Source organism: Chrysemys picta, chromosome 2 (assembly GCF_011386835.1).
Source record: "Chrysemys picta bellii isolate R12L10 chromosome 2, ASM1138683v2, whole genome shotgun sequence".
NCBI classification, from domain to species: Eukaryota; Metazoa; Chordata; order Testudines; family Emydidae; genus Chrysemys; species Chrysemys picta.
In genome coordinates, this window is record NC_088792.1 from 73,162,594 (window position 1) to 73,183,482 (window position 20,889).

The 20,889-nt window shown below is 40.9% G+C and overlaps 1 protein-coding gene across 10 annotated transcripts in view; it reads right to left on the reverse strand.

Moving 5' to 3' along the window:
• Positions 1-3,498: 3,498 nt before the first annotated feature.
• THRB (thyroid hormone receptor beta) overlaps positions 3,499-20,889 on the reverse strand; it is a 256,180-nt gene continuing 238,789 nt past the window's right edge. For all 10 annotated transcript variants that reach the window (XM_065583495.1, XM_042840240.2, XM_065583492.1 and 7 more), the window contains 4 exons: positions 20,516-20,721; positions 17,976-18,122; positions 11,828-12,086; positions 3,499-9,134 (listed from right to left, as the gene is read on the reverse strand). In XM_065583495.1, coding sequence (XP_065439567.1) covers positions 8,893-9,134; positions 11,828-12,086; positions 17,976-18,122; positions 20,516-20,721 — 854 coding nt within the window. In that variant the 3' untranslated portion in view covers positions 3,499-8,892. The remainder of the gene's footprint in view (positions 9,135-11,827; positions 12,087-17,975; positions 18,123-20,515; positions 20,722-20,889) is intronic.

The window sequence follows — 20,889 nt, forward strand, 5'->3', positions numbered from 1 at the left end:
TGCAGACACTCTTATTTTGGAGTAAGGGTGAGGTGTTTTGATACAATTTACATTGCTAAAAATAGTGGCCTATATATATTTATACACACACACACACACACACACATACGAGACCAAGATTAAAAAAAAATAGATACCTGAAGTTAGGTTTCCAACTCCATATTTAGATACGAAAACAAGTGGCCCAGTGTTCAAAAGGAATGAGCACCCAGCCTCTCCCATTGAAGTTAATGTACAAGCAAGTATGTGATCATGTAGTTCAAGACTGCCTCTTAGCGTACACTAACGGAGGCTGAATTAAGGTTGCACAGGCACCCTTAATACTGACATTTTCTAACTTTTAGGTGGTGAATTTGCCACTTTAACATGCTTTTAATTTTTTAATGTAATTATTTATATATATAATCACAGACACACCCACACACCAATTTTGCCCGCAAATGACCATCATGCTCCTATTTGCCGGTGCTGGTATTTGATCCAATTTGAGCTCTTTTTGTGACAAACAGAGAATTCACCAGTTAAAACAACAAAGCTCAACGCAGCAGAAACTTCAGAAATAACCAACTGAAATGAGCTATGTAAATAGCAGCAATTTTATCTTGGGCATAATTGTATTTTAGATACATATAACCAAGGTGTTAAGCAGCAAATAATTCAGTCGTTACTGGTAAAAGGTTCCCCTTATTTCCCCTTCATGCATGGGCTGAGCCTGTGAGGTGCTGCGCACCCTCCTTCATTACTGACATCACCTCAGCGCTTCAAAGGATCTTGGCCAAAATTTTCAAACTTGGGTACTTAAAATTAGATGCTTCAATATGGATTTAGATGCTTAACTTTAGGTACCAAATTTGAAAATGTTGTCCTTTTCCTTAAGGGCCAGGTCCTGTTCCCATGGATGGCAATGGGAGCAGGTGCAGACCCTTTAGGTGCACATGGGCATGAAAGACCTGACCCTGCAAAGCGTCAGTAGAAGTTGACAAAGCTCAGTATCTTGCTGGAGATTCTTGGCACCAGGGATGCTGTTGGGGTCTGGGGGAACCAGGACCATTATCCTGGGACCAGACTCAGCCAGTGGAAAGCCTGTGCCAAGCACCCTGAACCTACATCCTAACCTGTAGGTCCCATCAGGAAGTATTGGGAAACTATATCCACTACAATCTCCAGGTCTAGCCCATCCCCATGAGGTAGATGAGAGAGATAGAGAAGGGAAAGACAGAAGGCTTGTGAAAGGGGAAGGATGGAAAAAGAGAGAGAGTGTGAAAGAAGAGAAGCAGCACCAACAGGGAAGAGAGGGAGTGTGTGCATGTGAGAGAGAAATGGGGTGTGTGAGCAGACAGGGGATCTCATTCTCCTCTCACACTTGCACTGTCTAGACTTGGAATGTGGTATACTGAGGATTGTCTTGAAATTGCAAGTTAGCAATTTAAGAATGGGAGTGGGGGGTTTCTGGTAGTGTTTGCAGGTGAGAGGTGTAGGGAAGTGTAGGATCAGTTTGCAGCTACCCCAGCCTAGAGTAAGATGGGGTGAGTTGTGCCTCTCTGTTTTTTTAGGGAGCAGCCTGCTTTGTCTTTCTCTGGTTTTGGGATCTTGCATGTAATTAGGGCTGCCAAACAATTAAAAAATAATTGCAATTAATTGCAAGTTTAAAAAAAAAGTTGTGCTTCATTGCAGTTTTAATTGCACTGTTGAACAATAATAGGATACCAATTTAAATTAATTATAAATATTTTGGAGGTTTTGCTACATTTTCAAATATATTGATTTCAATTACAACACAGAATACAAAATGTACAGATCTCACTTTATATTATTTTTATTACAAATATTTGCACAGTAACCCCCCCAAAAGAAACATTATTTTTCAATTCACCTCATACAAGCACTGTAATGCAATCTCTTTATCATGAAAGTGCAAATTACAAATGCAAAATTATGTTAAAAAATAACTGCACTCAAAAACAAAACAACGTAAAACTTTAGCACCTACAAGTCCACTCAGTCCTATTTCTTGTTCAGCCAATCACTAAGACAAATAAGTTTGTTTACATTTATGGGAGATAATGCTGCCTGCCTCTTATTTACAATGTCACCTGAAAGTGAGACAGGCTGGTTCTGCTTGATAACGATCCAAAGCAGTGCAAACCAATGCACCTTCATTTTCATCATCTGGGTCAGATGCCTCCAGCAGAAGGTTGATTTTCTTTTTTAGTGGTTCAGGTTCTATAGTTTCCACATCGGAGTGGTGCTCTTTTAAAACTTCTGATAGCATGTTCCACACCTCATCCCTCTCAGATTTTGGAAGACATTTCAGACTCTTAAACCTTGGGTGGAGTGCTGTAGCTATCTTTAGAAATCTCGTATTGGTACCTTCTTTGCATTTTGTCAGATCGGCATGTAGCAGAATGTGGGTAAAACCATGGAGCAGGAGACATACAATTCTCCCCCAAGGAGTTCAGTCACAAATTTAATCAACACATTATTTTTTAACCAGCATCATCAGCATGCAAGCATGTTCTCTGGAATGGTGGTCAAAGCATGAAGGGGCATACGAATGTTTAGCATATCTAGCACCATGTGAATTCCTATTCTCACTTTCAAGTGACATTGTAAATAAGAAGTAGGCAGCATTATCTCCTGTAAATGTAAACAAACTTGTCTGTCTGAGCGATTGGCTGAAGAAGAAGTAGGACTGAGTGGACTTGTAGGCTCTAAGTTTTACATTGTTTTGTTTTTGAGTGCAGTTATATAAAAATAATTCTACATTTGTAAGTTGCACTTTCACGATAAAGATTGCACTACAGTACTTGTATGTGGTGAACTGAATATTATTATTTATAATAAAAATAATATGAAGTGAGCACTGTATACTTTGTATTCTGTACTGTAATTGAAATCAATATATATGAAACTGTAGCAAAACCTTCAAAAATATTTATAATACATTTAAATTGGTATTCTATTATTGTTTAACAGTACGATTAAAACTGCGATTAATCACAATCAATTTTTTTAATCTAGTTAATTTCTTTTGTGTTAATTGCTTGAGTTAATTGTGATTACTTGACAGCCCTATGTGTAATTGGTCTGAATTCTCAGAAATACAGTAGTGTTACATTGCAGCCTTCCAGCAAGAGTATTTTTGTGTTTTTAATCTAACTCCTCTGGGTCTATGCTTCTAACATAACAAGGAAAAAAGGTGTTCATTTTAAAACATAACTAATGTCAATCAGGAGTAACTCCACTGAAGTAAATTAAGTTAAACTGGTGTGAACAAGAGGAGAATCAGAACCATTGTAGGAGAGAGTGTATATGAGAGGAGAGATTATATATGATGCGAAAAGCCTAAAAGAACAGAAGTGTGAACAGGTTGGGGAGCAATATAAGGCTCATCTCAGACCCCGTCATTCCCAGTGTAGCACTGCATAGCACTTTACAACTACGTAACAGCCCAGATTAAACATTCTGGAAGAAAAAAAGAGAGAGACTGAAAACAGGTCAGTTATAAGCTTTTTCATTTTAGAATTCAAGCTTACACAGTTATCTAGGCCCACTATATTCATAATTACATTTGAATATCTGCATACAAAAGCTATGTAAAAATTATTCTCCCCCCAAATATACAAATTTTCTCTTCGGATAGTTTAAAACATTTGTGGTCACAGATTTTTAATATATATATATTTTAGGCTGAAAAAATATTACTGATATAGCATATCACTTACTCCTGTTTGCAAAAAAATACATCATCCAAAGTACTGTCTCTCATTATACCGTGTAATGTTTGTCTTACCCTCAGGGCATGAAACCAATGATAACAATAAAAAAAGTTAACCTTTTGTCTTTTTTAAAGAAATGGCATGAAAGACTAATTTGATGTAGTTGTGAACAAATTAAAAATGAAGAGTTAAGAAAGTATGAAAAGAGAAAAAGAAATTACAGTGTGTCAGCTAGTTCATGCCCTGATATTATTTATACCAACATTAAATGGGTAATTAAATAAAGTGTCTTTTAATGTTTTACATTGTGCTCAGTAATTTAAACAAATTTAATCTACACCATCTGGCTGATGCAGATTTACATTTGATTGTCTTGTGCATAAATAGGGTTAGCTTTTAAAGTAGGTAAACTGTGCAATGGACAGTCACAAAAAACTTTTACTTGCACAATATTGCTTTTGAAGGCGACGGCAGTCAATGTGGATACACACAAGAAATGCATACTCTTTGCATTTGCTAAACATTTATACAACACGGTAAAACTTTGTGATAAGGCCAAACCTTTTTTTTTTAAAACAAGATTATTCTGTTGTAAAAAGATGTGCTCACATTACTTTGAATCTTTACGTGGAAAATAAATCTCTATTGCACTAGAATAAAATTTCTCTATATAAAATTTAAATAGGGATCATATCATAGCAATATCAAAAGGAAACAGCTGGTCATCAGTTCCATATTATTACAACAACAGGACAAATTAAGAGCTTGTTTAGGTCCTGGAGCCTCTACGTTAGTGAAAAGACAAGTATTGGACACTTTTAACTGCTCTCACAGTGAGAGAGAGAGAAGAATGTTCCTTGGTTGCTGATTTTGATTCTGTCACTGAAAAAGGTTTAGCCTTACAAATGTGGGCTACGTCTCAAAACAATAAGACTGATTTTTATAGTGTATGATTCATGCAGCAAAAAGTCAATATGACACATACAGGTTAGAGTTCCATAGCATAAAAATACATCACTAACAATGACATGCTCTGCTTGTGATCAACAGCCCTACCTAGGCTGATTTCTGATTTCTCCCTCTGGTCATTTTTTTCTTTTTTCTTTCTGAAACCGACCCCTGAAGGAGCAAGCATTTACCTCAAAGATGATTTTGGACCTTAGAGGTCTAATTTTAAAGTCTACATTTTGGCAGAGTGTAAACAAAAATCATTATCACACTGTATATACGTTATTTTAAATATTGGAACTAAGTTGGGATGCCAGATGAAAGGAATAAAATCTATAGGCATGTATTATGTAGGGCAAAAACAGTGAAGATGACAATGAAAGAGCTGGGTTGACAGAAAGAATCATGAATAAAAGACCCAACTTGCTATACCTCTAGACCAGAGAGCAAAAATGAGAGTTATGTGGCACCATCAAACACAAGAGTATGGACTGCACTGAAAAGTTCAGTTCTGTTGCACTCAGTCAGAAGGCCTTAGTCTACAAATACTACTGGGTGTAGTGCTTACTACTGGTAATAGTTAGTCACATTAAAGTCTGTTACTCACAGTAGCAAGCACTATGTTCTTGAGCCTGCAAAGACTTGGGACTACGCATGTATGCAAATTTAATCATGTGCATAAGTCATTGCAGGAAGAGGGGCTAAGTCCAGTAGCAAGTGTTTGCAAGATCAGAGCCTAATATAGGTTCTAATTATGCACTGGTGTAAATCTGAAATTAATGAAGACAGACAATGTAAAACTGGTATGGAAGCAGGGCCTTAAATGTCACTAGATCATATCTGTTAAACTAAAAGATGGATATTGGTTTTGGATTGATAAATACTGGTAATTCACTGCAATGAATTACTGCCAGATCCCATACCTTTAATATAAAAAAAGGGTTAAAAAATACTGCTATATGTACTCATTGCTAAAAACACTCACCAACATTTTCAGGCTTGTTTTCCTAACATTAGGCACCGAAATCCATGTTTAGTCACTTAAATAGAGGTGGACTGATTTTTCAGGATACTGAGTAGTCACAGTTCCCAATGAAGTCAACATCTTGGAAATTCACCCACTGATTCGGACATTTAAATACAAGTTCAGTGCCTAATTCCAGGCACTCAATAGTGTAATCTGCTAAATCTAATACTTTTAAACCTCATTGCTTTGCTTGTTAGAGTCAATGGGGACAGGTTCACGTACCAGTAGCCATTTTAACAGCAGCCAGCCTGTAAAGTGTTTATTCTCAGTGCTGGATCAGACTGATGAAGCTTTCCTGAGTCCTGAGTCAGATGACTAATCTTTTTTGTTTTTGTTTTTTGTACAACTCTTACCTTTTCTATCCTATTTATTTTGAATAACTCAGAATTGCCAATCCCAAGGGTTCAAAAGTCATGAACCAGGCCCCCAAAATCACAAGATTGGCTTAAAAATCGTGAGAGTTCTAAATTGTCAGTTTTGAGTTCTTATTTGCCTTCTACATTTTGAACATTTGAGTTTCACATTTTCAAGCTTTTTTCTACAACCAAAAGCACCAGAAAAAATCATGATGTAAAAAAATCATGTAACAACATGATTCCCAGAGCAGGGGCTATCAGAAAAACAGCAGATATCTCAAGACTTGCAATAAAATTGTGAGTTGCCAACACTGGTAGCTTCCAGAAAGAAGAGTGTTTTTCTCCCTCTTTCACCTGCGGCACGATCAAATTTTTGTACACTAAATTAGTCATAGATAGCCTTAGGAGCATGTGTGGGATTCTCACTGGCATCAGTGGGCGTTTCCCATGAAGATTAGGGGCAGAATACAGCTCTAAAAGGTTTGTATGTTTCATTTTATTTTTGCTTACCAGATCTGGAAAACAGAAGCAAGAAATGGATCAACTATTTTATTTAATTTCTACAGATATCTGTCATTCTAACTAATTTGATTTTAAGATTTGTGCAATTATTTTTCTTTTAATGCATGCAGTTAGGAACTGCTCATGCAAGCCCTGACTCGTGTGAGCAGTTCTCACACTACTGACTGACTTTCTTGAGACTGCACATCTGAGGAAGAGTTTGCAGGACCAAACCCATAATTCTCATTATTTGGTATGGGTTTTGATTCCAAGTATAACCCCCAGTATTCTGGATGATGTCCCTGACCCCATGACATACTCTGGGTTTTACTGCAAAACAATCTGGAGAATGGTGTCATTCAAACATTTGCTTTGGGGGAAGGTGGAGGAATGGGAGCCAACAGGTGTTTTTAACCTCATACAAAAACCAAACATTTAAGAGCAAGTTTCCAGTGGCCTGGCTTCCCTTGTGCCTGCAAAAAATGCACCTGTGTGTTTTACACCCACATGGAATTTTGGGCACAAATCTTAGAAGTCCAATATGTAAACTACTAAGATTAATGCTCACAACTCATTGCAGGTATAGATGCAAGTTGCACCAATAAAAACGGCGGCAGGTATTCAGCCTGGCTGAAAATATGACCGTTAGTATTCCAAATGCTTTCTTCGCATTGCAGCAGGAGTGAAAATAATTTCAAAATTCCCCTGGTGTTTTGCCCACAATGAAAGTTTTCCTAGTACCACATTTTCACGAATCAAACACCTAGGGCTAGATTAGGGCCTTTAGCTTTGAATGTCCAATTATCACAATGCCTGCCTAGTTGAGCAGGAAAAGATACCTCCCCTTCTGTCTTTGTTATCTATTGATATGTGAATGCACAATGCAACAGAGGGAGCATGAAACATAGTCTGAGGCTGTACTAAATCTTTTCAGTTGCCAGGAAGAGGATATCCTTCTGATGTATCCCACTTATAGATAAACCAGGAGACTTGCCTGGCCTGGAGTTCATAAAACTTCAGAGACTATCACCCTGTGATGAGGACGGATGAAACAGAGGAATCTCTACTCATAATGCCCTTGAAAAAGGCCCAAATGAGTGCCAGGAGCGCTGGCTGGCAGATTTCAGCAGCAGGACATCCTGTTGTTGCTCAGTTCAGCTCCTACTAGTGCAGTCAATAGAAATAATTGATTTCAGGGAATCGAGAGAGAATCTAGCCAATCAAAATAACAATGCACGTACAAAAAGGTACAAAAAGATGGCAATATGTTTAAGACAGATGCTGAAGTTTCCTATGTATTTATCTATCAGAGATTACTCTCAAGACATACTCTACATGTTACTGGGATAAAGCTGTACAGTCTGGAGCATAACTAGTAATAGGATAGGTTTCTATCCTATTTGGAGTTCAGCATAATCATTTTTTTCTCCCTGTGATCATTTGTATCTTTGCGTAACCCTGGGCATATCCTGCAGCCAGGATAAAAAACCCATTCCTGCAGAGTGCTGAGTGCATACCGAGACTTGCCAAGTGCCCATCCCTTCCAGTGCCACTTGGATGTTGATGTGACATCCCCCTTCATTTCCTCTCCTGAAGTCAACCTGAGTTAACGGCTCCCTGCACCTGTTGGAAGAGCTCAACACCTCACAGGATCAAGCCCTCAGTCTTTATTCCAGTAGACCTCCCACTGAAGTCATCTAGAGTTTTAACTGAGCAAGGGCTGAAGGATTTTGCCCTCATTTTGTACAAATGAAAAAAAATATATCAACCCCTCCTCCCCACTGTGTATTTGAAAAAAGAATTGATTGTAGAGAACACAGATATTTATGATCCATGTCATAATCCCAAGGATGTGATGCAATCACAGTGATGATGGTATTCTTAGGTCACAATGATAATGGTTACACTTAGAATGACCATGGAAAACTAGACACTGTATCTCACTTGTGGCTTGCAAAATGAGGTAATACTGGGAAAAAGGCAGGGCAAAGTGCTTTGCCTTGGAGGCCTGTTTATTTTCTGCCACTTCAATTTTATCTTCCCATTTCCCCAAGCAGTGATGGATGTGAGCTGGTGACCACTTAAGTGCTGGTGATCAAGATTGGTTTGTTTGTGTTTTCACTGTTAAGCTGTCAAAGCATTCACATCAAGGGACTGAAGGACAAAATGCAATAGTCACAAGTACCCGCATTAAAGGGACATTTTCATCAATGTCTATACAAAACAAAAACAAACAAAACAAACAAACAAAAAAACCAAAAAGAACAGAAGAAGAGCTAGGCAATGGAATGAAATGACAGCCAGTAGTGCTATAGGAATTCTGAGAACCACTCCAGTCTTTCTAATCCTCAAACACTTCCAAGAACAAAGGGGGAAAGAGTTCTGTGGGGCATTCCACCTTCATGTGCAGGAAGCGGCTGGCGTGGCAGGCTCCAATCATTCGTAGATCTGTCACTTTCATCAGCAGTTTTGGCCAAAAGTGTGCAACGTGATGTTTTCTGTAATTAATGTAGTGTTCAAAGGCCAGGAGGAAACCTTCTTGACATTTTTCTATCCTCTCAACACTGAGGAGACCTGGGCGATCTGTAGGTAAAAAGAAACACGATGAATGTATTCATTTACAATAATAAATTCCTAATCAAAATCAAGAGAGGAAGGATGACTATGTAAGAAAGGCACTGGACTGAGACTCAGGACATCTGTGTTCAAATCCTGTCTCTGTCATAAACTTCCCATGTTTTCTTGCTCACTTAATCTCTCTGTACCCCAAAGATAGTAATGGTTCCTTCCTCCTACTCTTTGTCTGTCTAGTCCTCTTAAAATGCAAGCTATTCAGGCAGGTAAGTCTCTTATTATTGGTATGTTCATTTCCTAGCGTAATGGAGCCCTGATCTCAGCTGGGGTTCCAGGTGTTACTGTGTTACAAATAATTATGAATAAAAACTTCCTTCATCAAAAATCCTGCCCCCTCTAAATTACAATTCTCTCCTGTCTTTGTTTTCCCTTTCAGCGGCAGACCTACAACTGTGACCCAAGAAGCCCTCAATGCCAGCTGGCAAGAGGGATATAGAAATATCCTGATTCTGCTATGTACATTCTAGTTCACCAAAGAATGTCACATTAGATCTTAAATGAAACCCAGCTCACATGGTCTTTAATGCTGTTGTGAAATGTATGTACAGATACTAGGTAAGGAGTTCTGTATAGATACTGAAGATATGCTCATAGAGTCTGCAGCAAGGTATTAGCCACCAGCAGAGATGAAAAAACTGGTTTTCTGTTAGACAAAGAGATGTTTATTCACTGGTCTCTTTGTCAGGATGTAAATCAAGCATTATAAGCCAACACAATAGATGCCCATTTACATACAAAGTCAACGAAGAGAGGTGAAGTCAACAGGGAAGAAGCAGAGATGCAAAACATGCCACAGGTGGTTAGCCTGTACTCTGACTACTGACAAAGAACTTTGGGGATTTATGTAGAAGGCAAAGAAGACATCCCCTCATCCTGCTGACTACACCAGTGTGACAATTCTTGGGGTACCCAGGACTGTGAGTCACCTTGTTCCCCCTGCGTCCAGTGTCAGTGAGTCTTGCTTGTGCTTAGCTGGATGTCAGCTTTCTAACATCACCAGCCTTGTAGCCACCCAAGCACTCTCCTCTGTGCCATGCCAGCCCTTACTGTCCTTACCAGTTAACAATAGGTGCACCCCAGTCCCCAAGTCCCTTTGAAGCATTCCCCTTTGATATCCAGCCCTTGACTACTTATAGAAACATTGTGTCTGCTGCCCCCAAAGGAACAATACGTACAGCAGCTTATAAGATTCAGCTCAGGACCAGTATTTTACTTAACACCACAGCACTGAGATATATTTATAGTGAAGACAAGAATAAGTTTATTATCAAAGTCTAGACATTCAGGAGATGGTGAGTAAGAATATTGGAAACACATGGTTACATAAAAAACAAAATTATAACATGCTTTCTAGAGACTAAACTTAACTATCAGATTAACCTCCTATCTAATGAAGGATATCTCACTCAAAGTCTTTTGCAGCTTTTCAACCAAGGTTGGCTGAGATCTTGCATCTAGGGTTTACAGGCAGTGAGTTTACATTCATGAAAACGGGATGGAGGATCCCATGGGAAGGCACAAGGTGAGCAGGCCTCCAGGAACACCTATGAACTGCACTCAGTGGTGCTGGCAATTCAGCAGACAGTGCTCCTCCCTCGAAATCAGCCCTGAAGCAATGCGCCAGTCTGGCTGTGAAAATGCTTCCTTTATGAGAAAACATTTAAAGGTTACTTTCAAGAAAGAAGTTCCTATGGAAATGCCTTCTGAAATCACTGTTTTACAAGCCAAGGCTTTGGAAAATAAACAGAGACTCAGACGTTTTCAGTGGAAATGTCAAATGAATGCAAATGATCAGGAAAGTCAATGTAAACCCCTGCCCTATGTATTGTTCACTATTCAAGACTTAAAGTGGTCTCAACCCCTCCTCTCCCACAAGTTGTCAGGTCTGTCGTTGCCCATGAACCACATTCTCAGTCCTGTACGTTACAGCACCCTGAGCTAGAGCAAAAGAGCAGGACACTTAGGGCTTGTCTTCACAATGGGGTAAGTCGACCTAAGTTATACTACTCCATAAGGTAGCTGGAGTCAACGTAGCTTAAGTTGACTTACTCCAGTGTCTTCACTGTGCTGCATCGATGGGAGATGATCTGTGGTCGACTTCCCTTACTCTTCTCGGAGAGCTGGCATGCTGTAGTCGACTGGAGAACACTCTGCCATTGATTTAGCAGGTCTTCACTAGCCCCGCTAAATCGATCCCTGCTGCATCGATCGCAGCAGCATTGATCTCCCCGTAGTGAAGCCCAGGCCTTAGAGAACTTAGCCTGAGGATGGCTGATGCCGGGCTCTCTATTTGTAAGCCAGGGAATGTTGGCCCAGACTCAGCTACATCACTGATCCCTTTCCAGCAACCAAACCACCTCAGACCTCTACACTGTTTGCACATGGTCTGAGACCAAGGCCACCATTATCTATCATCAAGTTTTTTTTTTCGTGCTCATCCACATAGTTTCTAAGCCCCAGTGTGATGCAATAACCAAGGATTTCAGTTGCATCATTCTAGTGATGCCTTAGCCAGTGCTCCTATATTTAAAATACCCTCTGCTTTTTTTTAGAGAGAGATTTGCCGCAGATACAATGAACCAGAACTTCACACGGGGTGGTTATAAAAGCTCTGGTGGTGCCCAATACGTTCTCGTTCTCACCTGATGACATGAGCAGCACAGCCTGGAGCAGGGCGACCTCCGTGTCATCCAAGTTAAACGAGGACAGCGACATGCCCAGGTCGAAGATGGCATCAGACACTACGCCGAGACCCCCGTTTTTCAGCTGACCCCTTGTCACTGCCATCTCCCCATTTAGTGTTAAAGTCTCACTCTCGGGGTCGTAGCGCACTGCTGCTCGGAGGGACATAATCTCCATACAGCAGCCTTTCAAAAGGATTATCTGGTCTTCACATGGCAGCTGCAGAGATTACACATGATAATGAAACAGTCTGCACTAACCAGAGTTTTCAAGCAAACTTAGTTTTGAAATACAATAAAATCCATGTTACTCTCAATAAACATCCAGGGCTGCTAAATATACTATTAACGCTGTTACACACCATACAGCTGATTGACTAAATACTCCCAAATATGAATGACACACCACAAAAGCTAACAACTGTGTGTATTATATATTTTGCCATCCCTCTGAGTGGGTTCATTCCACCCAATTTCCATTGGAAATTAATATATCATATCATCGTAATGAAGTACTAATGGGTCAGAATTTCAGAAGACCTCAGATCTCGTTAAGGCACTAAAATGAAGGGATCAAATTTTCAGAAGTGCTGTTCTCAATGGGGCTGCTGGAGGCTAAGCAGGTTTGAAAAGCTAGTCCAATACATTTTCATAATATCACTTTCCATTTGAAAAGCATTCTGCAAGGTTTAATCGACAAATTAATACTATCAGTTGTTTCTTTGGTTACAACAATACTGCACCTCTTACTTTTCTGACCTAGGAATAGGGGGGGAAATGATCACACATGGGAAAATCTATAATTGTGGGCAGGTTTTTAGTAAAAGTTGTAAAACAAATATTGTCTCTAGAGGAGATTTTAAAAAATGCCTAAGTGGTTGGGACTTGTGCTCCTTATTCCTTTAATCACTTTTGAAATCTCCTCCTGTAATATTTTGGAAATCATCAGATATCAGCATTTAATAAGAGACAATGAGCCAGATTCTGCTTTCAGCTATAGCAGTGTGACTCAGTTGCCTTTAGTGGTATGCTGGGGTGACTGACAGCAGAATTTGGATCATTATCTTCAAGGCATGTTGCAAGGCTCATCTTTTTCCCAGGGTTTGAAAATGGTGGGAGGAAGTATAGGGAGTGAGAGGGAATTGTAATGCCAAAGATGGGGAACTATTTGAGCAGGATAATTCCTGAATTACTGCACTTAGGTTGTATTTATATGTTATTTCTAAGGTGCCTGCATAGTAGGAATAGGTGCCCTTTTTAGCATTTCTATAAAACTATCTAGCTACATAAATAAATGATAATGAAAGAAGAGTGAAATCTCCAAGACTGTTTTGAAGATGTCACTGTAAGTCAACAGCAAACATGACGTAGATAATTACGTGAAGATGAAGCTAAATCCTAATTGGGTTCTAGAAAGGAGAAAATCTGTTTCATTTTTGGTTCACATTAAGATATGATTTTTTCACTTTGAATCTCAAGTGAAGTAAATGTGTGTTTTTGGCAGTTGTGCACTCACTCGCATAATGATTACATTTAATCTGGTAGAAAAACTTACAGCATGGATGATGGACAATTGGCTAACAGAGGCAAAAGCAGTGTTCTATAGGAGAAGAGTTTTAAACATGGAGCCAGCGAAAAAAGAGAAATTGACTAGGATTGCACAGTTATTTTTGCTGTGTGGCCAGTCAGGTCTAAAGTGTTAGATACATAAGGAAAATGACATGTCCCAGTCAGGGCAAGTCAGCTTCCTTCTGCATCAAGCTCAGCAGTTGCACATAGATGGGCTGCATGGGGAAAGTGGCAGTTTAGCTTCCCAAAGGAAGTGCTGTGGTTTGGCTGCTGAGACCCAGTAAGGGAGGAGAGAAGGAGAAAGAAAAAAAAGGAGAAAAAAAGCAATTATATAAAGATGGTAAATGGGAGACAAATGCAGAGAAAAAAGAGAGAGGGAAAGAAAGGGGGAAAACAGAGAGGGAATAAAGAGAAAAATGAGAAATGGCAGGAGAGACAAGGAAGGAGGAAAGAAACAAAGATAAAAAGCACAGGATAGGGAGATACATAGAAAAAATTTGTTGTTTTTATAGGAAAAAAAGTAAATAGTGGGATATAACATGAGCAAACAACTCATTATTTTTTCCACTGATCTAATAAACAAAGAAATTCCTTTACCCTCCCACCTCTCACGTAACCCCCTTGTAACTTCTTTATGGTGCACCTTTTCCCATAAGCCCGAAAGAAACACTGCACAGGCCATGGTTGAAGGGACATTGCTAGGTTAAATTGTGTCCAAAAAGTGGGCTTTGTAAAAATAAGGTTTTACCAAACTGAAGACCAATAGAAATGGTTCCTTGACTTAATTTGTTTTAAAAATACCACAATTTTATTTTTCTTAAAGAAACAAAACACCCTCAGTGCTTGTAGTAGCCTGCACACCGTAGCATATCATGGTTGGGTCTGATGGAAGTTGAGAGGCCACTCTGGCAAGTTTTAGGGACTTGTTTCTTTTAGCTCTTTTCCCCCTTAAAAGGGCAAGAAAGATGGGCATAGAAAATAACCTGTAATTCGTCAGAAAGCATGTAACCTCCTGGCGGCTGGAGCCCAGCCCCCGACAATGAAAAATAATTCCTTGTCTATTTCAAATATTCCCTTCCCCCACTCCTCCCAGCTCTATTCTTCCCCTCTATACCTTCCCTGTCTCTACCCTTCTTTGTCTATCCATTGCTTCCCTGTTTTAACCCTCTTCAGTTCTTCCCCTATTTTCTCACCTATCTCCTTATTGCTGGGCAGGACTTGAATCCTACCTCTGTATGCAATGAGCCTTCCTGACAGACCAGGTAGGATCCTGCCTGCTAGGGCCAGGACTGGCTTCCTCCTAGCCTGCCTGGAGCACAGGCTGTCCACGCTGCAGTTGATGTTGGCATTGGCATCAGGATTCTCATCTTCCAGCAGCAATGAATGCCCACCAGAGATTAGGGCTGCATCTACAGTTGACTGTGAATGATGAGTTCATCTCACTGGGCCCCCTGCTGGCCACAGATATGAACTTGGCTGCTCACAATTTGATTTTGAGACTGAAGTGACCTAAAGCTGCATTGGCAAAACTCAGCACAGTCTTAGCCAAACTGGGACCATTGACAACTCTGATACCATGCTACTAACCCATGAGCCTCTGAAACTGGGACTGACTAGCAGGTGCCCAGTCTATTTTCATTGTCCAAGCTGAGGGAAGTACAATAGGGAAACAATAAAAATACAGTGTGCATCCCCTCTTGCAGCAGGCGGGGCATGGGGGAAAAGGGCCATGGCCCTTCGCTGCTCTGTCTCTTTTGCAGAGGTTAGCTGCACTGTTCTGGCCCCATGACAGCAGGGACTGTGATTGTGTCTGAACTTTGTGCAGGGGCCAAGTGGGGAAGGGAAGGGCTTTTCCTCGCAAACTGATTCACAGCCAGAGTCTGGCCCAGGCAGGATTATTTGTAACCGAAGTAAAGACACCTGCATTTTTAAAAAAGTGAATCATTTTAGCCAGACGACGTCCCTTTCAAATAAGTACTAACGTTTGCCATTCCCATTCCTTTATTCCACATCTGTGGCCACATGAGAAGGCAGCTCTTCTGGCCCTTCGTATTCACTGTGAATGGTTTCTCACTCTATTGTCAGATACAGGGCCGGCTCTAGGATTTTTGCCGCCCAAAGGAAAAACAATTTTGGCTGCCCCCGTCCCCCGTTCTTTAATTACCCCACCCCCGGCCCCGCCTCAACTCCGCCCCTTCGCAAATCCCCAGCCCCGCCTCCTCCCCGCAGGCTCTCAAGCCTAGGAGGGAGGGAGGGGGGGAAGCAGCGCCCGCGCCGCAGCCACTCGGGGTCTCCCCCTCCCTCCCAGGCTCTCAAACCTGGGAGGGAGGGGGAGACTCTGAGTGGCCCCGGCGCGGGCGCCACTTCTCCCCCTCCCTCCCAGGCTCTCAAGTCTGGGAGGGGGAGCAGCGGCGCGCGAAACAACTGGTTCGCGCGCCGCGGCCGCTCGGGATCTCCCCCTCCCTCCCAGGTTTGAGAGCCTGGGAGGGAGGGGGAGACCCCGAGCCGCCGCGGCGCGCAAAACAGCTGATTCGCGCGCCGCTGCTCCCCCTCCCAGACTTGAGAGCCTGGGAGGGAGGGCGAGTAGCGGCGCGCGAATCAGCTGTTTTGCGCGCGGTGGCAGCAGCAGCGGAGGTGAGCTAGGGCGGCTGGGGCACATTTTTAGGGGCAGCATTCTGGCGCCGGCCATGCCGCCCCTAAAAATGTGCCGCCCCAAGCACCAGCTTGTTTTACTGGTGCCTAGAGCTGGCCCTGGTCAGATATTGGTGTCTGTAGACCAAAGTTTAAAAGGTGGCTCAGCTGCTAGGGAGGCCTGACCTAGCCAAAACGTGTAACATACAAAGGTTGTGCCACACAACTCCTGACTCATTTTCTTCATGCTTTCCACTCGCTTAAACTGTGAAGCATGTGGGCCCTGTGTGGCCAGGAGGGGTAGGAGATGTCAGATGGGCATTGCAGCCTGTTGTCTGATAGACCAGGTTTCCTAATTAAAAAGACTGCCTTGGAATGTCACTGCAACTTCCCACCACAAACACTAAATTGATGCAGACAGCTCCTCTCAGACACTGGAGTACTGCAGGGGCCTCCCTTTGGATTTTTAGATCTTCATACTTGGCCATTGTTTCATGCTTTCTTGGCTGACAGAGCCAATCCTCAGGTTAGCCAGGGAGAGCTATTTACAGTGAGCCAGCTATTGATACTTACTGCACCCTCTTTTGTAGGTGCCAGGGTAGGCAGAGGGCATTACCTGACATAACAGCTCTCCTTGACTAACCTTAGAGATTGAGCTGTCAGCCACGGAAGAGCACAATGGTGTGCCTGCCTTGAACTTCTTCCCTGACTGATGTTCAGTCAATGGGGGAAGAAGTGGTTCATTCCCATGTTTGGATTTTGGATGATCTCCCTGAGCAGGCTCACTGTCATTTCCAAGGTCATTCTCTTGGCATATAACCAGTGGGGTCAAGTGCTGTTCTGCAGGATGGGATAGTAGGGAGGCAGTCGGCTGCTGCTGCAGAACTTCCATGGGTGTGGATCCCAGGAGACTCTCAGATGTCAAGGTTATTTTCCAGTCGATTCAGCCCAGAATTTAAGTTAACATTTTTTTAAGTAAAGAGAACAATCATCATCATTGTCTACTGCTCTCAAATTTACATTCATTCCCGATTTCCACCAGTGTGAGTGAGATCAGAATAGGGCCTATGCATGTCCTAATTACACTAAAATTTAATTTTAAATATTCCTCTTACAGTATATCTCACACATTTGAATATCCTTCTGGAGTGAAGTGTTATTAGTTGCTTCCACTCTTTTGGAGTGTACATCTAACTTACATTTCACTCGTGGTGATGTGTGAGGGACAGATTGTGGCCTGGGTTTTTGCTGACATCCCATCCAGTACAAATGAGCCAGTGAGGGAGGTATCTTAGTCCTGGATTCAGGAAGGAACTTAAAGCACATACTTAACTCCATCCCTACGTAGGAAAGCATTTAAGTAAATGCTTAACTTTAAGCATGTTCTTAAGTCCCAGTGGGTTAATGGGCGTTAAGTATTTTCTTATATGCATCCGAAGAAGTGGGCTGTAGTCCACGAAAGCTTATGCTCTAATAAATTTGTTAGTCTCTAAGGTGCCACAAGTCCTCCTGTTCTTCTATTTTCTTAAAGTTATGCAAGTGCTTAAGTGCCCTTCTTGATAGGGAAGATTTATTGATTTTGCCACTGGTTTAGGCCCATACAAAACCACAAAAAAGGGATTTGGTTGATCATAGGAAACAGGAAATTAAATGACACTGAGATGATTTTTATCCTATTTTTTATTCTTCTAAGCCATCTGATTTAAAACAAAGTGAACTGGTTAGTAAGGTCTTACCTCTTCACTTCATTCTTGCATGGTTCAAGTCAACAGGAAGTGGTGGGATTTTATGAGGCTCAGATATAATTTTGTGTGTTTTCATGTCACAATGACACTACTTTCTATTGTTTCTCTTGACAGGTGCATTTAGAATAGCATAAAGCAAAAAAAAAGAAAAAAGAAATTCTTACCTCACAAAACATAGGCAACTTTTTGGCAAAATCCACCACTCTTGTAATTGCTGGTGTGATAATTTTTGTAAACTGGCTGAAGGCTTCTAAATCCACTTTCCCACTTTCTGGGGCATTAACCATTGGTGCTTGCCCAATATCTTCTGGCTAAAGATATTAAGAAATACATTAAAAGGGAAAACTTGTTTCATTCAAGTCATCTTTCATAAATTTTTATAATATGGTAGGGATTATATATAAAGTCCACCACTCTGTTCCTATGAAATTAAACAATAACATTAACCATTATTTATGCAGGCCCTATAGGTGCAATTTTTCTAAAACAAGCCATAAAATGTGCAGCTGTCTGTAAAATAGGTGATTACATAAAGAAATGGGTGATCAGTGTGCCATTACACCCATTTTGTGTGGGCAGCTGCATATTTTACACATGCAATTACCTGTTTGTGTCTATGCATATTTCGTGGGAGAAGCTTAGGTGTTTCTGCTTGGAAATTTAGGGCTGATCCTCCTTCCACTGCTCAGTACCTTCAACCTCCCCTGAAATCAAAGGGAGTTGAAGATACTCATTACCTCCTATCTACAAGATGCTCAGCACACTGTAGGATTGGGCTCCTTGGCCTACCCAGGGTTATAATGTTATAACATCACAAAGAACACAAGCCAACTGCCAAGACCTATTTACAGAGGTGAGCTAACATGACTGAGACTAGGGATGGGCTGAAATTGGAGCTAGTTTGGATCAAACAAGAACTCCCTAAACATTTGCTCATTTAGGCTGAAATTTGTTCCTCTGCAGGGCTTCAGCACAAGGCTTATGCAACATGTAAGTCCTATTTTGAGGATTTAAGTGGGGCTTATATGTATAAACTTTATCCTGAAATCCTGCAGAGGGGTGAATTTCACCTCAGTTGAATTTAGACTTGCATACTTTCTTCTGTTTTTTAAAAAAACCCACACATATCCAAAGCTGTTCTTCTGTGTTCAAAGTAAGGCTTTGCAATTGCAAAAGACCTGCCAAACACTATGTGGAGGGAGCATTTTGTTCCGTTACTAAGTTTAAAACTGCACAGGAGTTAGAGAAGAACTCCTTCAAGACAGTTGAGGTGTATGAAATTTACAGAAGTAGCTTCGAACAGTGATGCTGAAACTGCTGTTTGAAAATATAAATAACACAGGCTTAATAGGTTTTTTTAAAAGCAAAATGTCAAAGATTTTCCTACAGTTCTGCCATCAGTCAAAATCAAAATCTAACTTCTGTCAGAAGAAAAACTGGTGCTCTGTATAGAGTACATAAGCATCTGATTTGTAAAGAATTGGGAAAACCCACATGCTATGTAACTCAACATACTAATGCAACGGAGGTTAGGGGGAAAAAATTTAGTACACAGTATCCATGTTCTTGCCCTTTTAAACCAAACCAAACTGCAAAGTTTGCTACATAGTAATTTCAAAAACAACTGCGTCACTCTTTGCATATTCATTGTCTTTGTGTTATCTTCTTTATGTCCTGACACAACAGTGTGTGACCGTACATATAGAAATGTGTGATCCACTGTTGGAACTGAGTAAACATCAAAAAACCAATCAGTTGACTCAAATGCAAAACTTCCTGTAGTGGGCTTAATGATGGCTCAAGATTTGTGCAGTGGAGTATGCTGCAGGTGTCTGTGCTTATAGATATGAGAATTTCCACCTGGAGGTCATTCTATGGTCTGGTGCACCTTGGACTGAAGTAGGTTTCACTTTCCTTTGAGGCCCTTTGGTATTTGTGACATATGACTTTAATCACTCTTGTATGCTTCAGGAGTATTTGGTATTCTGCATTCATTTCCTTTACAATTGAAATTTAGAAAAATGAATCAGAAATGAAACAAATCCCTTTTAAGCGCTGAGCATCACAAACTTCCTTTTATTTTCTAGGCTGAATCTCAGTTATAGCTTATTCAATAGATAGACCTTTCCCCTGAAAAGGTCCCCAGGGACTTTCTATATTTTGCGATCCCAGTGATGTAGTATATGTATTATCCTGTTTTTGCCGCGCTTAATTCCTCCTCCCAGCATTTTTTTTGTTTAAATAAATGTATTCATTTTTGAACAAAGGGGCAATAAAAACACAATTTTTAAAAAAATCTGATTTTTGTGTTATTACTTGAAGCCATGCTGGATATCTGTCCATATGTAGAGAAGTGTGTCTGAATACACATGCACACACAAAAGACTTTATTTATATTATGGACTGACACCAGCATATCAGGAGTAAGACGTACTTTCTATTTTTCCTTACTCTACCAAAACAGTGGGATCCAACTGCTGTGTCTGTTACTCAATATCATTCTGGTTCCCGTTTTAGCTGCATAGTTTGATCAGATGACCAGATTCACAGAAGCTGGCAACCACTAATTATGAGATTCATGTGATTTTTCATACAGTTCACCAGTCAACATACAAACAAATTTGGGGGACAGTGCTGGGAAGAGGCTTATGAGGGAATAAAAGAAACTGGCAACAAAAGCAGAGTACAAGGTTACAGTTCCTACCAGAAATTTCCTTTTTTGTTTCCAGTGACTTCCTTGTGCATTGGTGGCCACATGTGCTTCAGTGACAATTTTGATCAGCTCCCATTCCTCGTCTGTTGGCTCGGGTCTGTGCCCAATTGTTTTTTGTAGCTCCTCCCGACGTCTCTTCTCTCGGTTTTCTTCTATCAGTTTCCTTTTTGCTAACCGCTTGCTGTCATCCAGCACCACTATCAGGAATAAAAACAAAATAAAAAGTAACAAAATGGACGCCTACTCTTGGGATTGTCTGCATTTTAGTCTGACCTATGCCAGATGTGCTGAAAGAACTAGAAACAACTTGACAAGGCAGTGGGTGAAGAAGTCTATCAGCCAGCCTGGTAGGCAGCAGGGCTAAT